The following is a 24,088-nucleotide window of genomic DNA, read 5'->3' on the forward strand; positions in this document are numbered from 1 at the left end:
ATATGATTCTAAAAGTCTCAGGATTTATCTTGCAGCTGTTTTTTTCTGAAAAATAGGATGATATCTGTTTTCTAGGTTGGTAAATCAGAGACTTCTAGAAGTACAATCCCAGGTTGAAGAACTACAGAAATCTTTGCAGGATCAAGGTTCAAAAGCTGAAGATGTAAGTAGAAATGTACATCAAACTTGCATTCAGGTAGTTATCATTATTCTAACATCCAGCTTTATGTAATACTTTCTGCTTGTTCTGTTGTGAAGAAATATGCAGATGGAGATTTCTAATAAATTTCTGTATTCACTGTTAGGGCCTTAACATTGAATTATGTTTGTCTAAATAAGACATATGACATAAGACATCTGTGATAAAAAAATAGAAACATCCTATGTAGAGAAGGAACCAGAAAGGTTTTATTTGATTCAGTATGGTTTTCCAATAGGGAATTCAGCATTATTATAATTCCTTTATTAGAATAGAGACTTCTACAGGGAATTATGAACATATTAATTCTCCATGTTATAGTAAATTATCTGAAGTTATTTTCGTTTTACTTTTCTTGATGGAAGTAAAAGCATTTCCTGCCAATGGAAGCCCCCTAATTGCTGATGTAAATGTATTTCTTAATGCACGATGCATGCAGGCCAAAACTAAAAAAGTCAAATGATCAGTCCCTTAGTGTAATATATTTTAAATATGAAATGGCAGAGTTAGTGTTGAAAAACAACTTTCAGTCTTCCACTCAAAAATTGCTTTTGCTGTCTCATGTGTTTGAGAGAAGAAGCTCTAGAACTTTGATGAAACTCGGGATTTGGGGGAGGGAGCATCCACACTGTACACTCAGTCTGATTGCATTTCCTTGCTAATTGGCAACAATTTGTAGTGTATTGCTTTCTACTTCTGTGTTTTTATTTTAACTAATTCAGATAAAAGAATGGAAGTTTTTGTTAGCTGCTTATTTTCATTAAAAAGTGTATTTAATTTAGTTTATCCTTTTCATTCCCAGATTAAACTGTATGAAAGTAAACCTCCTTGTAGGGTTCCAGTGAAAGTATTTTTCTAAGTAACTTAGAATTCATTTTAAAAAAGGTCCATATGACTATGTGATTCTAAGACATTTTTTGCTGTCTTCATTATACATCATTTCAAATTTTTCAGGGTGAATAAGAATGTGAAAATTTTTCAAGTACCACTGCAAATTAAGTACACATCATGCTTGCCAAGACCCGTATGGGGAAGCTGTTTTAATTTCTATATTGAAGGTGCAAAGTTAGGAGGATGAAGTTAGGCCTGGAATGGGTGCTGATGTGCCATGATGGGATGCATGATTGCATCCCGGCTGTTGCCTTGCTAGCCAGGCGTGGCTGCCCCCACCTCTGATTCTCCCGATCACAGAATCAAGTCAGACATGCGTGGTATGAGCAGGAGGGCAGGGACGATGCATTGTCTGACTCCAGGGTGCGCTGGTCAGGTGCAGGGATGTTCAATAGGTACCCCTGAGCGGCCTTGGTTACATCATTTACATACCTCATTATCCCTCTCCCTTTTTCCTGACCCTCCCTTTCTCCATCCTTGTTCTCCCTTTCTTGGCCCCCGTACCTTCCCAAATAAACGACCCACCCTCAAATACGTCTTCCCCTCTTGGACACAGTCTAGCTGCATGTGTACCCAAAGCTGGTATCTCCTACCATTACACTGGCAATGTTGGCTTTGTATGCTATTATTGATACACAGTTACTAGGTCCTGCTGATTTGGATAGGATCCACTCCCTAAAAGTTCCCAGATTCTCTCTGTGCCTTTTGAGTTACCTATGAAGTTCAGCCACTTTGCATGTAACTTGTAGCTGCCTGTGAAGCTGCCTGTGAAATCTGGTCATCCCTCATGGTGCTGTCTGTAACTTTCATCTGCATCTCACGCTGTTACCCATCACATCCAGGAATTTTGAGACGTCACTAGTTTCTCACATTCTGTTCATTTAGCTCAACCTCAGGACAGAGCCTGGCCTTAATATGCAGAGCAGAACCAAAATTTGTCCCTCAAAAGGTGAATAGACCTTTTTGGTGTCCTTAAGCATGCAAGAAATTTCCAGCAAAAAAGCTTTCTTTTCCTAGTTTTTTGATGTAGAGGAAAGATAGCAATTAAATGTTGGAGAGGATATCTGTTTTCTAAAATCAAACCATAAATATGTTTTTCTGGGATTTCATAAGTGGAATTTTTCAACATTTGCAAGAAAAAAGCAAAATAGCTGTTGTACATTTTCTAATCTTTACAGTTTTATTATAGAAATGTTCTTCTATTATGAATAAACAGAACCTTTGAATAAAGTTAAGTGTGAAGCTAGCTCAAAATTAGATAAAACTTTTATTTTTATTTATTCTTTTTTTTTAAGATATATTCTTCCTGTTCAAGAGCAACGTCTATAGGAATTACTTGTTATGCACAGAGGATTCAGAAATGTGACTTTGAAGCTATGACTTTTAAAAAAAAAAAATTCCTGCTTTTAGAGTGATTCACTTTTATTTCTGTGAACTTACGTATCTTGCTACATGTATAGGCAGGATCTTTGTGTGAGTAAAGTGTGTGTATAAGTCACAGAACCTCTGCCCTAAGGAGCTTGATTTCAGTAGAGGGCAGAATATGACCACAAGATGCTGAAAGCACTTTTTGCCTAATCTTTTATCGTAGGTAAATTCCTCTCTCTGGATGAACTCTGTCCCACTTCTTTTAATTGTTTGCCCTGTGAATCTTTGTTAGTTTCTTGTCCATAAGAACATTCAACCTGTCTATATGGAAGGGAGAGGGAGCGGTTTAGTCCCACAAAAGTGCTAGTAGTGTGCAAATAATGTGAGAATATGGCAGTGGAATCAGTTTTGGCAAGTGGTCATTTGTGCCCCTACCGACCTAAGCCCCCAAGTGCAATGCAAGGTCCCAAAACAAAAGCTGAATTCAGTTTTTACTTTCTTAAAATCTCTAGGAAATTGGGACTGCGGCCAACTTTTTCCTTTCTTATCTAAATGAATAAATAGTCCCTTAAGTGATCAGGCATAAGTGACCTTGTGGATTTAAATACTTTGTTGTGCAGAAAGATGCAACCATTTATGGTTATAGAAGAGGTCGTGTTGCTGAAATTGTTCAGATGACTGGAAATGAAAAAGCCAAACGGCCAAGACCTACAGATCCTTAGCTGCTGTAAATTTTTGCCTCTCCAAAGTCAGTGGAGTCATATTGGTGTACTTTTACCTCCTCCCTGCCACCTCTTTATACTCCAATAAGAAAATACAGCTGTGAAGTAGTCAAAAAGCATGACACAAGAATGTGATCAAAGTTAATATTTTTAAGTATTTATGCTACAACAAAGCGAGAAGCTTTTGGGGGGCTGCACACTCATATTGTCTCCATTGGCCGTATGTTTGAACCTTTGTTGAAAGAGCATTGGCAGGAAAAGCAGTAAAGTCACTTTGATTTTTTAATCTTGTATTGTGATAGCATTTTGGAGCATCAGTCACATGCTAGAGCCCCACTGTGATTGGTACTGGATAAATACAAAACAAAAAGGCTGTCTCTGACTTAAATATTCTACATTTGTCTTGTATTTAATCCATGTGAAAATATCACAATTCACAATCACTCCACCAAAATCTGTGCATCTCTTCATGTTGGTTGTAGCCCAGTGGACTGCATATTTTCTCCTGTTTTGTTACTGGTGTGACTTTTGTTTTAAAATGACTTTTCAAAACAGCAGTTGCTCTCCTTTGAATTTCTGGTTTTAATAAGATGATTTACAAATGTGTCTTTTGACTATTGTTATATTTTTGTTTTTAGTGAAATGTTTTAGAAAATGTTACAGGATGAAACTGTTGATGAGAACAAAGGAGAAAAATTTGCATGTTTGAAAAAATGCATAGCTTTAACTTTTTCTGTTCATGAGTAACTAAATATTTCTTCTGTTGGCTGCTGTTTTGCTTTATACTAATGTCATCTCTGTTTCTTGGCATGGGCTTCTGCTCAAGGCTATTGTGAGTATGGCTTTCTATTTACTTAACACTACATTYTGTATACAGACATTGATTTTATTTTTTTTGAAAGATGCTTACTGTGTGTAAAGTGAGTTTAAGATTAAACTAAAATTTATTTTGAAGCTTATATTTAATGAGCTTATCCAAATGTGTTTTAACCAAAAGTGGAACACTGTAAGTTGTGTAATATTTACATGTCTGCAAACAAACAATAAAGATGTGAAGCAGAAAAAGTAGAGCATTTGAGAGTAACATTTCTGCCATGCTCCAGTCAGTGACACTCTACTCTTGCTAATTTCTATGGGGACAGGAATTTACTTCAAGTAAGTCTTTATGCAAATTGCTTTGCTACATTGGTAGGACAGCTCTTCCAGCAAATTTTATTGCGCTTTCTAATTTCACCTACATTTGTTGAGTCTAATCTACAAAAGTACTGAATCATGAAGAAAGGAAAACATTTGCCGTAGAATTTTGTCATTTAGTCTTGCCTGTATTGATCCAGTTCTCGGGAAGATATCTGTAAAGTTATAAAGCATTCTAATTTGAGGAAAGTTACATAGCTGTCAAAGGAAGGATAGCTACCGCAGAGGTGGCTTTATAATTGTGATCTAGAATCAAGTGAAGTAAAAGAGTTGAATTTTGATTATAACTGTCAAAATTGTATGTTTAAATTAACTGAAATAATGTTAAAGCTCAACAGTGTATTAAAATGATACRTTTAACTTTCTGTTTTAGTCGATTCTTCTGAAAAAGAAACTAGAAGAACATCTGTAAGTATTTTGTCTGTCTTATTTTTTTTTGCCATATGAAATGATCTGCTGTTCCATATGGTAGCAGATGATTACCTATTAACAGCAGTGGGAGGGCAGACACTCATTAATAATACATCTAGAAGATGCATAACTAAGAAAAATGTAGATAGCACAGGAATATTAGGGGATTTGTTATTTAGGTATTTTTTCCATCTCTTATAGAAAACCTTTGCCAAAGTAGAAAGAGCTGTGCAGGAACCATTATTTTGTGGTGGTTAGAAAACTTTACTTAACATCATGTAAATCTTCATTCAAGAGGAATAACTCATTTTGCTTGTTTACTTGTTTATTTTTTAGTATATATTATGGCATAAAAGGTGGCATTTTAGTTAGTATTAGCATTTTGTTTTACTATTTCTGCACTGCTTTTAATTTTACAGTTTACTAAAATGCGTAGAGTTGTTCATTTATTAACTGGCTTACCAAAATATGTGTAGTTTCTGTTGCATTGGGGTTAAGTCAGTGTTTCTTAATGTAATCTGTTACCAATGCTCACTTCACACATGCATTGTACAATTTACCATAAGTTCTACAGCAGGTCTATAATTCTGGACTGAGAATGAACCTGTGTGTTGTTACAGTTATCTATATACTGTCCTGCTTTTTTAGTTTATTTTGCAAACATTTCCATGGTGGCATTGATCCACCTGTCATTTGTCCTCAAACCCCACAGCCAAAAGTCAATCACACTGACTATATGAGGGGTATTTTCTGTCACTTAATGTTCATTCAGGCACAATAAGAATATTGGAAAAACAATATGTGCTTTTGTGGTTTGTAACAGTGAGAAGCTCCATGAAGCTAACAATGAGCTACAGAAGAAACGAGCTATTATTGAGGACTTGGAACCAAGATGTAATAACAGTTGTGAGTTTGCTGATATRTGCCCCATTTCTTTTCGTTGTTAAGTATTTTGTATGCAGGTCAAGGGCTTTTATTGTAATATCTGTAGAAGGTGTAATACAAACAAAATGTACATTTTAAATAGCAGTGGTAGTGTGTTGTTAATTTTGGGGGGTTATGGAGACCAAAAAGATGCTTCTAATACTTGAAATGTGGTAATCATGTTTTAGAGCCCACCACAGTAAGAAATGACAGTGGCCATAGAAATACTGAGTCAATGTTGTTCATCACCTGTCATTTAACATCAGCTATTAAGAACTGTGTCATGTTTCCTGATATCCTATTTTAAGAAACTCTTGCTGCCATCTCCAGGTTATTTTTATTCCATATATATATATATATATATATATATATAACTTCAGTATGTTTTCAGATTACAGAGTGAATTTTGCATTGTAATTTGAGAACGTTTGGACATTGGTCAGTGAGAATGTAGCATTTTGGCAAGTAGGTCAGATCACAGCCACACCCCAGCAACCAGTTATAAATGGCTGATGGGTACATTATATTGTTGATTCTACTTATTTCCTAAGAAATAGCGAAGAAGGTGGGTTGTTGTTTTTCAAGTCTACTTATTACAAAAAAGGGAAATGCTTGAAGCCAATGTAGCTTATCTGGTTAATACCAAAGCAATTTTATTCATGCAAAGGTCTGGGAAGATTGTAATACCATTTTAGTATTCATTATGTAAATTCTAGATCCAAAAAGAATTTTCTTTAGTGATGAGTTAAAACCACAGAACTTATTATAAAATTCCATTTCTTAAAAATGTTAGAACTCTTGGTGAAGTTCAGGGACTTCATGAGTAGCTAAGAAATAYGTAATCATTGCAAACTTGATATGCCTGAATGTGAGAGCATTTAATAGCAGTTTTCTGAGTCCCTGACTAGGACACATTAAGGCTTCTGTAGCTGCTTTACTGGAATTACAAGTTGCTTTTTAAAAATCCAGGTCCGAGCTTTTGTCTTGATAAGATAAAAATATTTGTGCATCTAGTTGTACCTTGAATGTTGCAAAATGAAGCCGACRCATTCTAACATTGTCTGAGAACCAGGCACCAATGTCATGTGCTATTTGATCCAGGATGATGAAACGGATCTTTTTCTGAGATCTGAGATTTTTATATAAGCAAAGGAAAAGGTTGTGCAGTGAAACAGTCCTGCTGGTCTGCATTGCTGCTTGAGAAGACGTGGGGGAAAAATGCATATTTTCATGTCATAATTCTTTGTCACAAAACATTGTTCAGTGTTACAGTATAGAAGATCCGAGCAAGAATCCTGCRTGCCCAGAATCCTGCCTCTCATTTAGAATGGATAAACTCTTATCTGAGTTACAATACTAAGATACTTCAGAATCTAAAATGCATTAACAAACTCATTTTTCTAAGTTTGTTCAGTAATGACATTGATTTATGCTTCCATTTCTATTTGTTTTTTTCCTAAATTAAGAAAGCGAAAGTTTCATACAGAACAACTARCTAATGAGATATAGGGGTACACATTTTTCATGTGTTTCTGAACTGTTTAGTTATGAAACCTTTTGTGTCTTCTATATCAGATTCCATACGTAAGCTTTTCTTAACTGAAGTAAGTCCTAGCTGTGCCTTTAATGTCTGCTTAAACACATGAAAATAAGCATAATATAATTATTTTATTCTTCAATGTGTGTATCTCCTGACATAAAGCACTGAAAATTGAAGAATTGCAAGAAGCTTTGCGGAAAAAGGAGGAAGAAATGAAGCAAATGGAAGAGCGATACAAAAAGTATTTGGAAAAGGCCAAAAGTGTAAGTGGTTTCATTCTCTATTAATGATCCCACTCTGATAGGCTGCACCATATCACTCCACAGGAATAAAATGAAATGAGGTATCTGTATTTACAATAGTAAGAGGAAGAAAAGGCCTAGTGAATCTCTTTGTATCTTCATACCATTATGGTGCTTAATGTTGATTATTTCTTCTGCAGACGCTTTTACTCTGTTTTTGTATTCGTGATCATCCCCCTTTGCTACCTATCCAAAACCCCTTCTGTTGCCTCTGTACACATATGTACAGATTTTTGAGATTCACCCAGACAAAGCTCCTCAAGCATGGCAAGTGCCAGCTGATGACAAGGAGAGAGCGTTAAACCCTTTCCAGTGCTGTGATAACCTGTTTCTTTGAGGAAATTCTTCCAGACTTAAGTCAGTGAGTGATGGAGATTGGCTGAAACAATGTCCTCACTAGGAATAGTGGTATAGAAATAACCAAAACAGCTGTGCTCTATTCCAGATTCAGAAAATGACCCATATATACCAACTCAAAAGGAGAAAGCTCTATGAGCACAAATGCTGTTTAATCAGCATTTGTGCATGGGACTTTTGGCACAGTTGTCACGAAGAGTTATATTTCTTTGTACACGCAGGAGTGTAGTTTAGTGTCACCAAGAACAGGCACAACTGAACCAACAAACTCTGCTTTTCATCAGTGTGACTTGTTTTGCTAGACCCTAGTGGGTGGAGAGGGAAGGAAAAGTTTGTTTGTTTGTTTTTCCTTTACATATGGCTGCATCCCTTTTACATGTGCTTCTGGGTGATGTAGGCTTCTCATGGTGCTCAGTCAATAATACTTCTCTTATCTGGAGCAGATAATTTGATACACTTTTTTRCAAATGTAGCTTTTAGCTGCTGTATATTTCATTCAGATTTAATTGGTCACATAAATTGCATATCTTTTTTTTTTTCTTCTTCTTTTTTGGGGCTCTGCCAAGCTCTTCTCAGTCATAACCCTCAGAGCTTATAGCCAGATGTAATTGCACATGTGGTGGTGTCATCTTTACTGATTTAAATTTGAATTTACTTTCTTTCCCTTGCCTTGGTTTCTATTCATATTCTGGTTTAGAAACCCCTTTAGTATATACATATTTTTTTTTGTTCCTTTTTCTAAATACAGTAAAGTAATCTTAACTCAGCCACCTATGAGAGCTCTGCTGACTTTCAGCGTTTTTCTCTGCTACTTCGTATATGCTTTTGGAGAGAAGGAGGCTACTATYAAAGCATGAAACTCAGAATGCGGGTTTACTATCAACTTTGTAATGGCAATATTGTGGCTTCAGACATAGCCTCCTAAGTGACTTCTTGTGACATTTCAAAGGCATTTTTGAAATCTGAACAAATCGTATGTCTTTTCTGTTTTATGTCTTGTGTTGCTATCTGTTTCTGAGTATTCTGATGAAAGAGAGAGACATGATTTCCCCTTTCAGTAAAACTTACTGGTTTGTAAGTACTGTGTTAAGGTAGAGTGTCTTATACAATAGGAGCATTTTTCTTCAGTTAGGTTACCTTTTTGTGGTCTTCTCATCAACTTTTCACCTTTTTTTCCCATAATGATAGATACAATCATTATAGCCTTCCACTATAGAAATTACATGCAAGTCTAATACATATTTTCTTAGAAACATAGTACACTTTCTTATGAGGCATCCTCCATGAGTACTGTCCAGTAAAAATGACTTATTAAAATGTAAAGGATATTCTATTTCAGTGCCTGGGATCCTTTCCATTCTAAAATAGGTGGAAAGGCAAAAGAGTGAAGTCTCTCTGCATGTATCCACAGGTTGTTAGGAAGTTTTCTGCTATTTTCTAGGACAAACTTAACAATCTAGACCTTTTGCTGGACTTGTTTGTGGTTTAGTTCCATGTTTCTTAGCACTCAAATGCTGCCTGTGATGGATGTCACATAAGAACATAACCAGATGTTGCTTCATCTTATTTAATAGCATAGTCATCATGCATGCACCATAGGAGGCTCCTTGTCTTAACAGAACTTAAACTATGAGTGAAAAATTGACAGGAAACAGGTAGATAACCCTTAGCTATTAGAAGGGTCTTTGAGAAAACACTTTCTCCACTGTGGTCCCAAGATAGTGCAGATGGGGTAGGAACTGCTTCTGTGAACCTCTTAGGTATCAGTTTCTCCTGTCAGCGATTTTGTTTGACAGTCCTGTAAGAGAACAGTTCAGATGCTCTTAACGCTTCATGACTGGTGTTCGGAGACAAAGCCTTCATCATCCTGACTGTTGAGACTGTATTGTATTACTCAGCCTCTTAAAACTGTACATCCCTCTGTTTCACATTTTGGAATGTCATTTCTTGCTGTCAGCATAAGTCATTTTTGTATTTCTTAACCTGCCTTACATGGTTATGATTCCTTGAAGTCTTTTCCTTCAGTTAGATGTCTTTTGCAGTGTTTAATTAAAAACAAACTTCGGTTTTCTCTCACAGGTCATCCGTACCTTAGATCCTAAACAAAACCAAGGTGCAGCTCCTGAGATTCAGGCTCTGAAAAATCAGTTGCAGGAACAGGACAGATTGTTTCATTCATTAGAGGTAATCTCCATGCTTTTCAGTAGATAATTTTGTGTTTCCTTGGCATTTTTTAGGTATTGACTCTGCTTCTCTAATACTTACTATACTTTGTTTTAAATGGGTGCTATTTGGGTTTTTTTTAGAAAGAATATGAAAAAACAAAGAGTCAAAGAGAAATGGAGGAGAAGCTTATCGTTAGTGCCTGGTACAATATGGTAAGAATTTCCAAACTTTTAAACAAATGAAAAGGTTAATATTACTTGTTTCTGTATTGTTCATCACAGTCTGCATTTATCTATGACTTTTGATTTGAAATGTATTATCTGACACACAGACACGCAGGCAATGCTTTTAATCATTTTTAAGACATTGCTAAATAAGAGTATATTCTTGTGTGTTCAAGATAACCTTGGAGTATATTAAATAAACTTTAAAAAGCTGAAGAAAACATTCTGAAAACAGCAGATTAAACTAGAGTTCAGAATACAAAAAAACAAGTTTTCTGTTGTCATTTTGAAGTTTCAAAATCAGAAACAACACATTGTGAAGGAAAAGAAGCCTCAGATTTCTATTTTGTAATTCCAGCCCTTCAGTTACATTGACTTCTAGTGCTCAAATTTACTTTCTTTGATTCATGATGACTGTCCTGAACACTAAGATGAGTGATGATAGCTTTATMTCTCTCTTCCTCTTAGTTAACCTCTGCTTTTACAACACTCCACAGCTTTGCTCATCTCCTCAAGCTTGTCAAGGTTTTCCTTTATTTTTTTCCCCTTCCTTTTATTCTTGCTAGTCAACAGAGAGAAAATTTCTCAGATCCTAGCTTCTGCTAAAAATATATTTTCCCTCAGAATGAGCTCCTGCGATTTTTAGTAAGCTGGTATTTTCACAGAAGATGAATTTAGGAAAGTACTCTTCTAGCTCAACTTTCTGAAGGGGATTGGAGGGGAGACACTTTTCAGAAGATTAGCTGAGGTACTCTGTGTTCGTGTGCAGAAGTGTGTGTTCGGATCTGAGACATTGAGGTCCCTCTTCCCAACAGTTACTCTGAACTTGAACAGTGATTAAAAAGAATGAACACATTGAAAAAGGAACGGGAAGCATATCTTAGCCTCCTCATCCTCAAAAACATCATGCTTCGTGTTTGAAATTCAAATTGGGATAGTGAGTGTTGGTGAAGAGGAGAAAATAAACAAAATGTGAGTGGGTGGTGTGTTCAGTATTACAAGTTGGCATCCTCTGATAAGTTTCTCTTTGCTCGCAGGGAATGACTCTGCATAAAAAAGCAGCAGAAGACAGACTGGCTAGCACAGGCTCGGGACAGTCCTTCCTGGCTAGGCAAAGGCAAGCCACGAGCACGAGGAGATCTTACCCCGGTCACGTCCAGCCAGCAACAGCAAGGTAGAGAAGCCTTGCCCTTAGAAAGAAAACTGCCCTGTGATCCAGGCCACCTCTGTTGCACATGACAACATTCAAGGAAAATCAACCAGCATCCCTTCTCTGTCTTTGTCCCTTGTTACCACTGCTATTTCCTGGTTCAGGAAGGGGTTTTGTTACTGTTTCTCATTGTTCTATAACGCCCTTTGATTATGTTTTCTTGGAGTCCATCTCTCTATTTTTCTGCCTTTTTTGAGTGTGCCAAAGTTTTGAAAACACCTAGAGGAGTGGTGCATAATAATGGAGTCTTTTTTTGCATGAAGCCTGGTCCCTTATGGAAAGCCTYGCATAGGCTGTGTAACTGTAAATTTCCTGTCACAGTTGATACATTTGTGCCTCCCAGGGTTGTTATGCTTTATAAGACTATATTTGTTCAAAAGGAGCTGGGCTTTTTATTGTGGTGTAACCTGTTGCTTTAAAAAAAAGAAAAAAAGGCTGAAAGCTGATTACAGGAAATGCAAAACCAGTGTATAATATTATTGTGAAACACATTTGCAGCTAAAAAACTTACCATTTGCAACAAGATGATCCAGCAGTGTCCTTTGCCATCTCTTTTAGAAAGTTTTGTTTTGTTTTTTGTTTTTTTGTTTTAATCTCCTGTATACAAAGATTGCTTTATTCTTAGCGTCYGTTAGAGAAGCAGGATGACTTCTTCAGACATTCTTTTGTTCTTCCCTAAAAATGGCTTATATCTGTTCTTGTTTATCAACTGGTGTTACCTGTTTGTTGACAGATGAGTATTTTCAAATGGTATATCCCATTCTTCTTGGTCAAATATATGCTTAATATATATTATAAAAGATTAAGAAATACATGGAATGCTCTGATATCCTACAGCATCATCCATTTAAAAGAAGGCATTTGTTTTAAAATTTTGTAATTGTGGACTAATAGTACATAATGGATCAAGGCCCAGACAAATATTGCAGATATTAATGTATTCCAGTTTTCTTCCCCTACTAAAAGACTTGCTTTTCATATATTGATTCAGGTTATGATTATATCAATTGCCTTACTAATGGTCCTAGTGCCTTGAGGTGAGTTTGTTGCTGATTTTGAAAACTGGCTGTCATTTGTTGTACCAACTTTTTAGTATGTAGCTGACTAATATATGGCGCACTCATTATAGCACCTTCTTGTTGATCAGCAGGGTAGATGATGGTTCCTATTGCTAAATTAGGCCCCGGTCCTACAAAATTCTCAGTATCTCCTGGGTAACTCTATGCTCTCCTTACTATATTTGTCAAAGAACTGATGGACATAAAGGACCTCTGAGTATTAGCTGAAAGTTTTGTATGCATACATTTTGTGGAAATTCAGTTTTAAACATTTTTCTTTCACACTGGTCCCTAATGTGCATACAGTYGAGTTCCTGAATTTACCCTTTTTCCATTATTTTAATGCTTTCCCCCGTGAAGACATTTTCTTTTCATAAATCCCTTCAGAGAAAAGACAGCTTTTATTAGCTTTTATTAACATTCCAAGATATGTATTAATTTACAATTGGAATGAGCCAAGGATTAAAACCAGCAGACCTAGATTGAAAGTGAATGCCATTTGTAGGTACTGTTTTATCCTTGACTACATTGTCTGTTCTAATCTAGGCTAAGAAATATAATTAATATGTCTGAAAAATTCTCTCAATTCTGTTTTTGTTCCCCCCCCCCCAGCAATACAAAAACATCTGCTGAAGTCTGTTAGCTGCATATAAGTTTTTTATTCCTCAGATTTGGAAATAACTGGTTTTCTAAAAATTCTCTTTAATAATTCAACATATGTCATGTCTGGACTATGCATGCAAGATCAGATGAGATAGGGAAAATATCTCATGTCCAGAAAAGTAACAATGTATTTCTATATCTCAGTAAGGTAATGCTCGTTTTGCTGTCTTTTAATGAGATACAGAATGCTAAAGGGGCAGAAGCCACAAGTTATCTGACAAGATGATGGCAGTTTTTGTCTTTTGTGAAGTCTTTATCTGATCTTCTTGTACACTCCATTCTAATCATTTGAAGAACTTATTACTGCAGGTTATATGTGCAATGTAGTTCAAGTATGATGATTTCTCTCCATGAATTTATTGTTCTTGATTGAGAGTACGGTGTTTTGTATCACCCAGAGAAAGAACCCAAGGATATTTAAAACTCTTTTTATCTGGCCAGCTCTGTCAGTTACCAAACTGCCAAAGCCTGTTTGTGAAAGAAGGGGATACCAAGACTTTAATGGAAGGTTTTATCTCTTAAATTTGTGTAATCATTTAATTTACTTTTGCTATTAATTAGATGCATGTCTAAAGTAAATGGAATACAATCTACACACTAGAATAAAAACACTTTCCTTTATTATTGYAACATTTGCTTTACTATTTTGCCTCCGAGCCTTTGATCATAGGCAGAGGTCTCTGACAGGTTAGACACTGAACAAACACTGATTAGAAACCAACGTTTTGGCTTTTACTTTTCTTTCTCTCGTGGCTTCATCCTCTTTTTGGTAATTTTTGTTTTTTTATTTTGTGTTTTGTGGTGTCTCCTCTTTTTTACCTTTCATTTTCCCAAAGATGTGACACTGCAGTATTTTCCATAGTTCCCGCCAAGAAAAAGAAAATCTTTTTCATCGTTGTATATGTAAGAGCAAAAAAAGAGTAATATTGATTCTGTGCTTTACTGCTGCTCATAGTAATTGTCAGTCATGATCAAAAAAGTATTTTGTCTTCTGAGAATTCCCAAACTCATAGAAATTCTGGTATTTCCCAGAATTTGTGTTATATTTAAAAATGTAAAATCATACTGCAATCTTATAGAAATACTTGTAAAGATAATCTGTTTATATCCAGTTCTGGTAGGTCATATGTTCTGTCTTCTAATGGTAATCGGCAGGAATATAGTTCCTTGTTTTTGAGCATTTGCTCCTATTACTTGTTCCGTACATCAGTTCTTAATCCTTGGGTGTGGATGGTTCTCTTGAATGCAGGTGGTGAACATCATTAAATCTTGCCTGTAACAAGAATGGTTTCCTCACTGAAAGGATTCAGCCTCATTGTTTTTCTTTTAAGGAATACTGCTAGTTAGGTAGCTTTGCAAGTAGCACAGTATTTGAAACAGTGGCTCAGAGCATAACTTTAGGGAGTAAGAACCTCTACAGATGAATTATTAATGAACATTGTCTCTTTTATACCTTCCATAATAAAAGAACATAAGCAAAAAAGCTGCAAAACAGAATTCTCTCCGTACAATAACTACTTATAAGAAGCTTATTGGAAGATTTTCTTGTGTGGCATAAAAAGCTATTTACATTAAAACTATATTGATTAATTATTAAATCAACTTTATACGCTGCCCTCATAAACTACAAAAAAACCTTTCAGGGTGGTCTTAAAGAGAAGAGGTTCTTCACAGTGGTGATATCACAGCTGAAGAATTCGAAAGAATACATTCCTAAATCATGTGCCAAGGATCTGTCCGGAAGGATATTTTCCTGGAGATTTGAATTAAATGCCAATAAAAGATGACAGTTGAATGCACAAATATGTTTACTGTTCAGGAGCTGGAGCTTAGTTTCTGGTCTTCAAGGATGTGTGTTTTGTCCAGTTTGTATACCTCCATGAAGAGTTAGCTCTAGCACATGAAACTAGACATTATAAAAAAGAATATTCAGGTTCCCCATTTTTCTGATACCAACACTTAACCACCAGGATCATGACATGTATTTTCCAAGTACTGTGTAAACTGAAACAGTTTAATTTAAAGATAGTGTGTCCCACCCATAGTGCAAAGGAAAATATGCTGTTAGAGTACACGGCTGTAAATGTTGTACAATGGCTACAAAGTACTTCTCATTATCTTCTTGGGAATAAGCTATTGGGAATCCTGTGCTGCTCTGATGTCATTTGAGTTTATAAAACTTCTGCAAGTTTTGTGGCTTTCTGTTTGTATAAGGAGCACTGGCAAGTTTATATTCACTGTGTTTGAAATAATTTACATTGACTGTTGCTGTTGTTGCTTTATGATAATCTTAATGGTAAGTGGTATATGCAAGCTGTCAAGAAAATTTAAGAGGATTTGGCAGTTTTAAAGTCCCCCGTGTTTTGACATGTGCAAGTAGCTTTTACTTTTCCTCAGTTCTCTTGTGTATGAGACTCTCCACTTAGTAGCTTCCTATAAGATTTTTAGTGCGTTTGCTTGTGTTGATGTGTTGATGTTTTCTGTAGATACGGCAATTGAAAAATATTATTATCTTCACCACTTGATTTTCCTCTAGTTAGTGACTGTGAGGAAAAATGTCCAGAAAGTGGCTAATTTGTCTTTCTCCTATGAAGCAAACAGTACCTGAATTTTACTGTCTTTGTGGAGATTTTTTTCTTTCCCAGACATCCTGACTTTTTGCAAGGATTGATGAGGGAAGCATTTTTGCACTCAGAGTCAGATATTTAATTCTGACTTTTTGTGGATTTTTGCACATGTGTGTTAGGTAGAATTATGGACTCTGTGTTTAGCAGTAATGTTGTATTGATAAACTTTCCCAAACCAAGGTTAGCTAATTTTTCAGGCCTTTCCCTCACCTGTATTGTGTGAATAAATAGCTGAGAGAGGTTTCTCTGTCAGGAAATACTTTCAAGTGTGTATTTTCCTTTAAGTCAAGTAGTCATACTGCAGGGATGTCAGTTACAGAGTAGTTCAGAAACTGAATTATGACAGAACTGTGATCTCAGGAAATCAAGGGCTTATAAAGAAACCTTTTCATAAACCATTCCTTAGAACAACTGTATTAGTTGAGGCTGGCAGTGTGACGCATTCAGCAGTCTGTTAAAATGGAAATGTGAATCATTACAAATTTAACAATTTAAATGTAAAGATCAGGTAAGCAGGAAGTGCAGTGAAGGAGGTTTTTAGCCGCAAAGATTGCACGCAGCCCGGACACACATCCCTTCTGAGCCTGAGCAGTCCAGCCCCATTCTGGATTGGTTTTATGCCTCTCATCAGAAGGAAGAAGTGAAATCTTGCATGGTCTCACAGGGTAGGGTAGGAGCAAAGAGAGGATGCAGTAAGCCTTGCTTGCACGCAGAGCATCTCCACAAGCCAACTTCATGTCAGCAAGGGGAAGGGTGAAGAGATGTCAAATTGCACGTAGGATCCTAGCCACATCTCCAGGTTGTCACTCTCAAGGGTTTAGAGAACTTCCTAGCATGACTGATGGTGTTGCCTTGCTCCTGTGATGTTTCTTCCCTCTTTGGAAGTCCAGAAAAGCAGCAGAAGCTTCTCTGTGACTCTGCAGGCTATAAATAAAAATCAGGGGTGATTTCCTTGGTTTGAAGGGGGAGGAGGCAGAAGCATGCAACTGTTCAGAGTAGCTCATTGAGTACAAAAATCTGAAGACTATTATGTCTATCAGCATGTTGCTATAGTTTGAAAACTTGATGAAACAAAATAGCTTTTGGAAGTGTTCTCCTTTTAATTAATTTTGAGTTGCAGTTGATTAAATACTGGAGGCTTTCCCTGTGTGAATAAGTCTGAAATTGTCTTTATCAGGCACAGCAAGCTAAGACTTCTTGCATCTGATACAGTGAATCCCTGGAGACTTTTTTTCTGATGTCATTCTCATTGCATTATTTGGAGATCCTGAGGACTTTTGTAGTTTTGTCCTTTTATTTATTTATTTTTCCTTGACTACTTTTGTGGGCTCATAGAAAACTGGAGCACGAACATGTTTCGGTTTGTTTTTAATGTATCAGCTCATTGAATTAGGTAGTGAATGAATGTAGATGGAAAAAACAATAAAACCTGGCAAACCCTCAATCCCATGGGACATTGAAAGAGCACCTGGCAGTACAGCCAATGCAGCTTCCCAAACAAATTGTTTTGGTATCAAATCACAGCCAGCAGATCAGTAGGAGCTCATGATAAATGCTGTGGTTGAAGTCCTCGTGCATTAGAAGCTAATGGATGTTTTGGCTATTGAGTTTATTGTGGCCCAAATTCCGSCCTTCATTTGTTGGCCTTGCCAAGGTAATGGGATTGTTCGGGAGCAGATCTCCGCACAAGCTGGCTAAGGCGGCAAATCAAGAATTTCCTGTGTTGCTCTTTGCTGTGTGTGTACAAGTCATTTGTAAAACTGCTAGCATAACCTTCAGTCTCCTTAACGCTGCATGTTGATTCCAGACTGAAAGCAGATCCCATCTGTCAGTCAGAAAAAAGTCTCTTGCTGCTGCTCTGTTGCTACCAGTGTCAGAGCACGAGCCGAACAACACGAAAAGCGTTGCTAGTGGAGGTTATACCAGGACAGTCAGAAAGCCTTTCCTATCTGGTGGTGACGTTATTCATTGCTTGGCCTTGAAGAGATTCTTTACCATTAGATGAAGTTGGACTATCGTAGTTCAGAGAGAACAACAAGGTTATTTTAAAATTACTAAAGTCATTTATCAGCAATTTGAAGAGCTGTTAACTACTGTAGCATGGCACAAATCTGAACTATTGCAACAGCAAGTATTTCCACAGGTATAGGTTAGGTTATTGTGCAAATGGAACTTGAATCCCTAATGATGAAATCGGCTTTGAGAGGAGCAAATGGGCATGAAGGCTGATTGCTAGCATGCAGGCATGCTTGCATTGTTAGCAAGGTCATTAAAATGAGCAGGATTTCAAGAGATGATCCCAGAGTAACACTTGCTGGATGAGAAAATAGTTGCAATTGAAAGCATTAGACTTGCTTTGGATTTGAATAAAACATTCTTTATGTAATCTGAAGTTTTACAGAAGCATTAGATAATAATTCTCAGTTATCAAAGGGTAGTAAGGAGAAGGGCGAGCTTATTTCCAGTTATGAGAAGTGTCTTAAAGCTTTCATTTAGGAGTGTCACTAAAATGTTGGGATAGTAATAAACATGACATTGCAAGGTCACACTTTTTGAATGTATAATCTACTTTGTATTCTTGGATTATAAGAGCTGTAAAAATGCAAGGTGGTGTTAGTACAGCACTGGAAGGTGGTACTATGTCAAGAGACTCTTTAAAAAAGTCTGAAGGAAACACCATAGTAGAGGAAAAAAGTGGAAAACAAATTTAACAGTAAAAGTCAGTAAGTAATGAAGCTAGGGAATCGGGAAGAAAAAAAATCTGGAGGCAGATAATTTAAAGCAGAACCTTGGTAGAAATATTTGGGAAGGGCATATACTGCTGGACTTGCAAGTAAGTAGACTGTGTTGCTCTGATTGCTTTGGAGTTTGCGCTACGGAGTAATGCTCAGAGACAGCAGATCACTGGCTACAGAAAGCCCGGTCCATATTAGGACCAAAAAAAGCCTGATCAGAAGAGAAGTAGTTGCTTAGAGAGAATGTGTGCTGTTCTTTACGTCTGATTTGGCTTGTGTGAAAGTGCTTTGAATTAGAAGTTCTTGTGCTGATAGGTACCTCCCGAGCTGGCAAGGTGCAAAGGAGATGCAGCAGAGATGGGCTGGAGATGTCCCCGTCATGCCTGTGCATTGAAAAAACACAGGAGCAGAGAGAGAGAGAAGTTAAGGAAGTTTTGAAGGAAACAACAGTTTCTAGTCAGAATATGTTCTCAGGTGAATCAGGGTATTTGTTATCTTCTTGGAAGAGACCATACAGTCCAGAGTTTACAAGCCTCTTAAACGTACCAACAACTCAAAGACAAACCTATAATGTCAGTTCTGTTAATGTGCAACAGGATACATGAAGTGCTACTACATGGCAAGTCTGAACTAGATCATATCCAGGTGAGAATAAAGGAACAGGCTATGTTCATTTATACATGGTAGGGCAGATACACAGTTATGTAGCTTGAACATTTAATCTTTTTTTTGTAGACTAACTACAGTAATCCTCATATTATTAATCTTAAACTCTGTAACATTGCTTGTGTGCATAAAGTTAAGCAAGCACAATAACACGCTTCAGACATAATTACTCAAAATACACTCTCAGATTCTACTTTGAATGTCTTAACTTGAAGTATTTTCTGTTTTTATTTCATTTGACTTGTTACACCTGTTCTTCCTATGTGCTTTCCAACTATGGTTAGTATTCTGGGTTGGTGGATGAGAAGGTAAAGGGAGGGATACACAGACTACTGGATTTGTAACTGACAGACTGTTTTTTTCAGTAAGTCCTTGACTTTAGTTATAAATGTTTTCCTGAATGTATTTAACCTGGATTTTTATTGGCACAGGAACTGTCTTTTTAATCATTTAATCATTTTTTAATCATTTTTAATCAGTGCAATACTTCAGAGGGGAAGGGGAGACGAGAGACAGTTCGCACTGTGTGATTTCAGTCTTGTGAAACTATTTTATTCTTTGCATCACAGTGAGATGGGGGAAAATCAGAACGAACAGACAGTGCTGTGCCATGCCTTGTAGGTGTGTTTGTGTTACGTGGGAGACCTGAAACCACCACGGCAGTGTTAGCAGAGCATCCCACCTGTCCCATCACGCTGTCCAAGAAAGAGGGTATATTAGCAAGGATAGATGGGGCGATATGCCCATCTAGCCTATTCCGTTCCAGACCTAGATTTGCTTACTTTGCATCATGATGTGCTCCTTGGACTGTTTGGTGGCTCCTGCCTGGCATATTTGAATTGGAATTCCTGTAACTTTCCTATGGTTAAAAACTGTATTCGTGTGAAATGCATCGAGCTTGCCAGTGTAACGTGGCAGCGATGCAATTTTAACATCACACACAGGGTTAACTTTGAAAGGTAAATGCTTAAGGAGTCTCCTGTGGTGCTCGGAGCTTGCGCAGAGTGGTTGTGACCCTGGTTGTCTTTTTCATACAACCATACACAGTATTGGAAGGCACCTTTCACTTTATATTCTCTTTCGGGTTTTTTGAATTGATCATGCTCACAGACAGCAGGAATGCCCGAGCAACTTCCATAGCTGTGTGAATTTAGTTTCCATAGCCGTGTAAGTTGAGAGTGGTGCACTTTAGGATTGTACTAGAAAGTATTTAAATCCGAATGAATTTAGGCACTGTTCAAGGCTCAGTTTTGTTGCTCCTTCCAATTTTTGTCATCTAATATTCCTGTTAAGCTGAAGATTTGGCCTAGCAAAGACGTTTCCTCCATGAATTTGCACAACTCTAAGTAGAGATGGACTTACTAAACTTCTTTGAAAAGACGTGTTCTGTTCTCATTTTAACAGTAATGATATGTTTGCTGCTTTTTAACTTTCTTCTTTATTTTCTTTATTTGCAGTGATGTGGTTGCATGACCTGCAGCATTATTGTAACAGGGACTGTTCAGTGCATGACTTGCTTTTCTGTCCAGACTGCATAACCAAAACTTAACCAGTTCTACACTTAAGACTCGCGGGCATCTGATTTCAAAGAGAGAGATCCACTTGCAGAAAAACTTACCATCTTGGGGAGTGGCTTTCCCATTTCCCGCCTCTATTTTCTCTCTCTCTTCACAAAAAGTCTCCTATGAGGCTAGAAGAGAGAAAATCCAGTATTCAGAGCTCCACAGAAGTCATTCTGCAAACTGACAGAGCACTGTCAGCTCTACGTTTTACTTCTGTCTATCCACTTAATTCTGATTAACAGTATTAACACACAGACTTCCTGCAACACTTTCATGTACTGAACTATAAAAGTCTAGTTTCAGTGAGTTCATGAAAGCACCTTTTGGTTACTGTAACAGTTTTAAAGCAACTGCACCCTTAATGGATCCGCTTGGAATCTTTAATTAGTTAAAAAGTAAAGCCAAGAAGGTGTTCTCAGAGGAGAAGTGACTAATGAATCGCTGCTTGGCCAGCCCATCTTCCTTAGAAAACCAGGCAAGATTCATCTGATAATCTCCGAGCCAGGCAAACTACTGTGCAGTATTCTGTTCACAAACGCTGCCTGCTTCCTTACTATGTATATACACAGTAGTTTGTGGCTGTTGTATTTTTCTGTCTACATTTTAGCTGTGTCGTCAGTTTCTTTGAGACCTTTTTTTTCCAGCCTATGTACAATTGCTAAACAATCTGAGGAAAGAACATGAATGGAGATAACAAGTATGAAATCAGTCTACAATTTCAGTATTATGCAGATTGTCCTCGCCAGTTTATAATTTGGGTTGTTTATTTATCTTTTACCTGTACTATTATCTTTTTTTTCCCTTATCCCAGTCTTAGCTATTTTATTTCCAATTGCACTAGCATGGCTGTTTCTTTGTATTTTGAAGTTTCGCTATAAGATTTTGCCGTATGTAGACAGTGTAACTCAAAATGCTTTGTGCTGCCTATATTAATTTAAAAAGCTGCTTATTTAATATTCTTAAATATCTGCACATTTGTACTACTGTATTTTCATTTTGTGTTGGACATCCAGCACTGGCAAGACTCAGAAGATGAGCGAGTGCTGTTGCGTCCTAGGTTAAGTCATTTATTGTATAGGAGTTAGTGTGTAACGTATGGGGGAGGGGGCTTTTAAGCCGTAGGACTTGCCAAAAAATCTGAAAAGAGTGAATGATGAGTACTTTGTCATTTGGTTTAAGTCCTATTTTAGAGAAACACCGTTCTTGCTCACTTGGACCTTTTTCCTGCAAAAATATAATCGTGTGTTTACTCTTACTCCAAAATGGCTTTGCGTGTTCAGGCCCACGGTTGCAGCCACGAGCCCCGTTTTTCACGTGAGCACCCCCGTGCTGGGGAAGCGTCGCGTCCGCTAGTCCCTGCAGTCACTTCTGGTCACCAAACCGAGCGCGTCCCCCGGCAGGGCTGCGGCCCCTGCTCCGAGACACCTGCCCTCGTTCAGCCCGCAGGGACCCCGGTGCCCGCCGGCTCGGTAGCGATGTGCGGAACGACTCGGAGAAAAAACAGGTCGCGTCCCCACTGCTGTTGCCGCGGGAAGGTGGGTGCCCYGCAATGAGGGGAAGGCAGGTAAGGACGGGGCTCCAGGCTGGCCGTGCAGGAGATGGGCGTTGAGATCCCGAGGAGAGCGTGAAGCTTGCGCTCTCYGGGGTGTGCAGAGGCAGGCTGAGGAGCCTGCGGCTGCCAGGATCTCCTTGGCCAGCGGCAGTCTGGGAAGGCTCCCTGCCGTTCGGGAGACGGGAACATGTCTCTCCTGGTCCGCCAGGATCCAGGAGTGGCGAAGTCTGACTTGACCCGTCGGAAGGATCTGAGGCCTGAGCAGGGACGTGCCGTGTGTTCCCGCAGCAGAGGTGGGAGCACCTCGACCAGGCTTAGTCCTGTGGAGAGCTAAAGGATTTGGGCCTTAGGTCCTGGTTGTAGATCCCTTATTAAGCCTTAGGGCAAGCTGTATTAGCAAAACTTCTCTCTTTTTTGGGGGTGCCTACGGGCATGGTTTGCATCACGTTTGCCAGTGCCGCTGTGCTTGTGACCACGCGCCTTCGCCAGGCCTCGCTGGTGCGGGACGCCCAGAGCTGGTGCTCCTGTACGTGGCGGAGGGGCGGCTGGCTTTGCTGCGCCCGGCTGGAGGGGTGTCCCGAGGTGAAGCGGGGCTCCTTTCTCCAAGCCGTCTGTGTGCGTTAGAGGCTACGTATCAGTTGTTCTTGAGCTTGAAGTCATCCGTATGTAAGTGCGTTTAGCTTGACAAAAATTGCCAGCAGAGAAGTGCCAGGTGGAGCCAGCAAGTTTCAGCAAACGAGCTGGCTGTTTCAATTAGATTAGCCTCGCGTCTCTCTCATGAGGTTTTTGCCAGCTCACGGCTCAGAAGTGATCTCCAGCGTGTCTGATATACTAACTTCATTTGTGCTCTGTAGAGGACTCTYTTACTTTCTTAATAGCAGCTTGTTTGACAGTCCTGAATTAAGTGTTGACCAATTATCAAAGTAACTGTTTGTGAAATTGCCAGTGATATTTTTTTTTTCTGTAAGAGAATGGATTCCTAGAGTGTCAAAACATTAATTTCCCATTTCAGTTCACCTATGAATTCTGTAACTACCAGATTGTCATGGTAGCAGTATTAATATATACATATCTGTATATAGACAAAAAATTCTCAGTAATGATCATTAGAATTAAAACGTTTAATATTTTTCCCAGTGAAATACACTAATGCTTCCAAGGTTACTGAAGAGTGTACAGTTGTTAAACAAGTTGTAAATAAAGGCTTATATAAAATGTATATGCTTGTTTTTCCTCTGTTCGGTACTCTGTTATAAACAGGGGCTAAAGCACATGTTAAAATTATGGGTTTGAGCCTGAAGTGTTGCTATGTAAGGTGGCATTAGGTGGTGGTGCCCCTTGCAGCCAGCYGGTGATTACCAAGGATATCAGTGGATTGGGAATAACACAGGAAATACAAAGTAAGTGTAAATTGGATAACAAGAAACACAGACAAGGTGAAACAGGAAACAGAAGTCAGTTGATGCTATTGCCTGTAGTGCACGGAGAACTGTATGTTGTTGCAGACTYGAACTATAAAGCTAGTGAAAAAGATGGTGCTGCTTCCAGGCTTGACAAAGGAAGGAATTAGAAGTCTAAAAAAATTAGTATTCTAGAAAATGAGTAACAGCCAATGGTGAACAAAAAAAGATTACCAGAGATGCGTGGGAACCCAGCTGGCAGTTTATCTCGTTGTAGTCAGCTGCTAACAAGTCYATCCAGGATGAGTGGAGCAGCG

The 24,088-nt window shown here is 38.1% G+C and overlaps 1 protein-coding gene across 9 annotated transcripts in view; it reads left to right on the top strand.

Moving 5' to 3' along the window:
- HOOK3 (hook microtubule tethering protein 3) overlaps positions 1–23,590 on the top strand; it is an 83,617-nt gene extending 60,027 nt beyond the window's left edge. For 5 of the 9 annotated variants that reach the window (XM_026078270.1, XM_026078315.1, XM_026078323.1 and 2 more), the window contains 9 exons: positions 76–163; positions 4,007–4,012; positions 4,748–4,782; positions 5,609–5,691; positions 7,412–7,512; positions 9,988–10,092; positions 10,215–10,286; positions 11,336–11,472; positions 20,715–23,590. In XM_026078270.1, coding sequence (XP_025934055.1) covers positions 76–163; positions 4,007–4,012; positions 4,748–4,782; positions 5,609–5,691; positions 7,412–7,512; positions 9,988–10,092; positions 10,215–10,286; positions 11,336–11,472; positions 20,715–20,730 — 643 coding nt within the window. In that variant the 3' untranslated portion in view covers positions 20,731–23,590. Of the gene's footprint in view, positions 1–75; positions 164–2,385; positions 3,071–4,006; positions 4,013–4,747; positions 4,783–5,608; positions 5,692–7,411; positions 7,513–9,987; positions 10,093–10,214; positions 10,287–11,335; positions 11,934–20,714 lie in introns of those variants that run through there. The other 4 variants (XM_026078286.1, XM_026078278.1, XM_026078304.1 and 1 more) reach the window with 4 other exon arrangements.
- The last annotated feature ends 498 nt before the right edge of the window (positions 23,591–24,088 follow it).

The sequence above is a fragment of the Apteryx rowi genome, unplaced genomic scaffold (genome assembly GCF_003343035.1).
Source record: "Apteryx rowi isolate R43461 unplaced genomic scaffold, aptRow1 scaffold_113, whole genome shotgun sequence".
In the NCBI taxonomy this organism is placed as follows: Eukaryota; Metazoa; Chordata; class Aves; order Apterygiformes; family Apterygidae; genus Apteryx; species Apteryx rowi.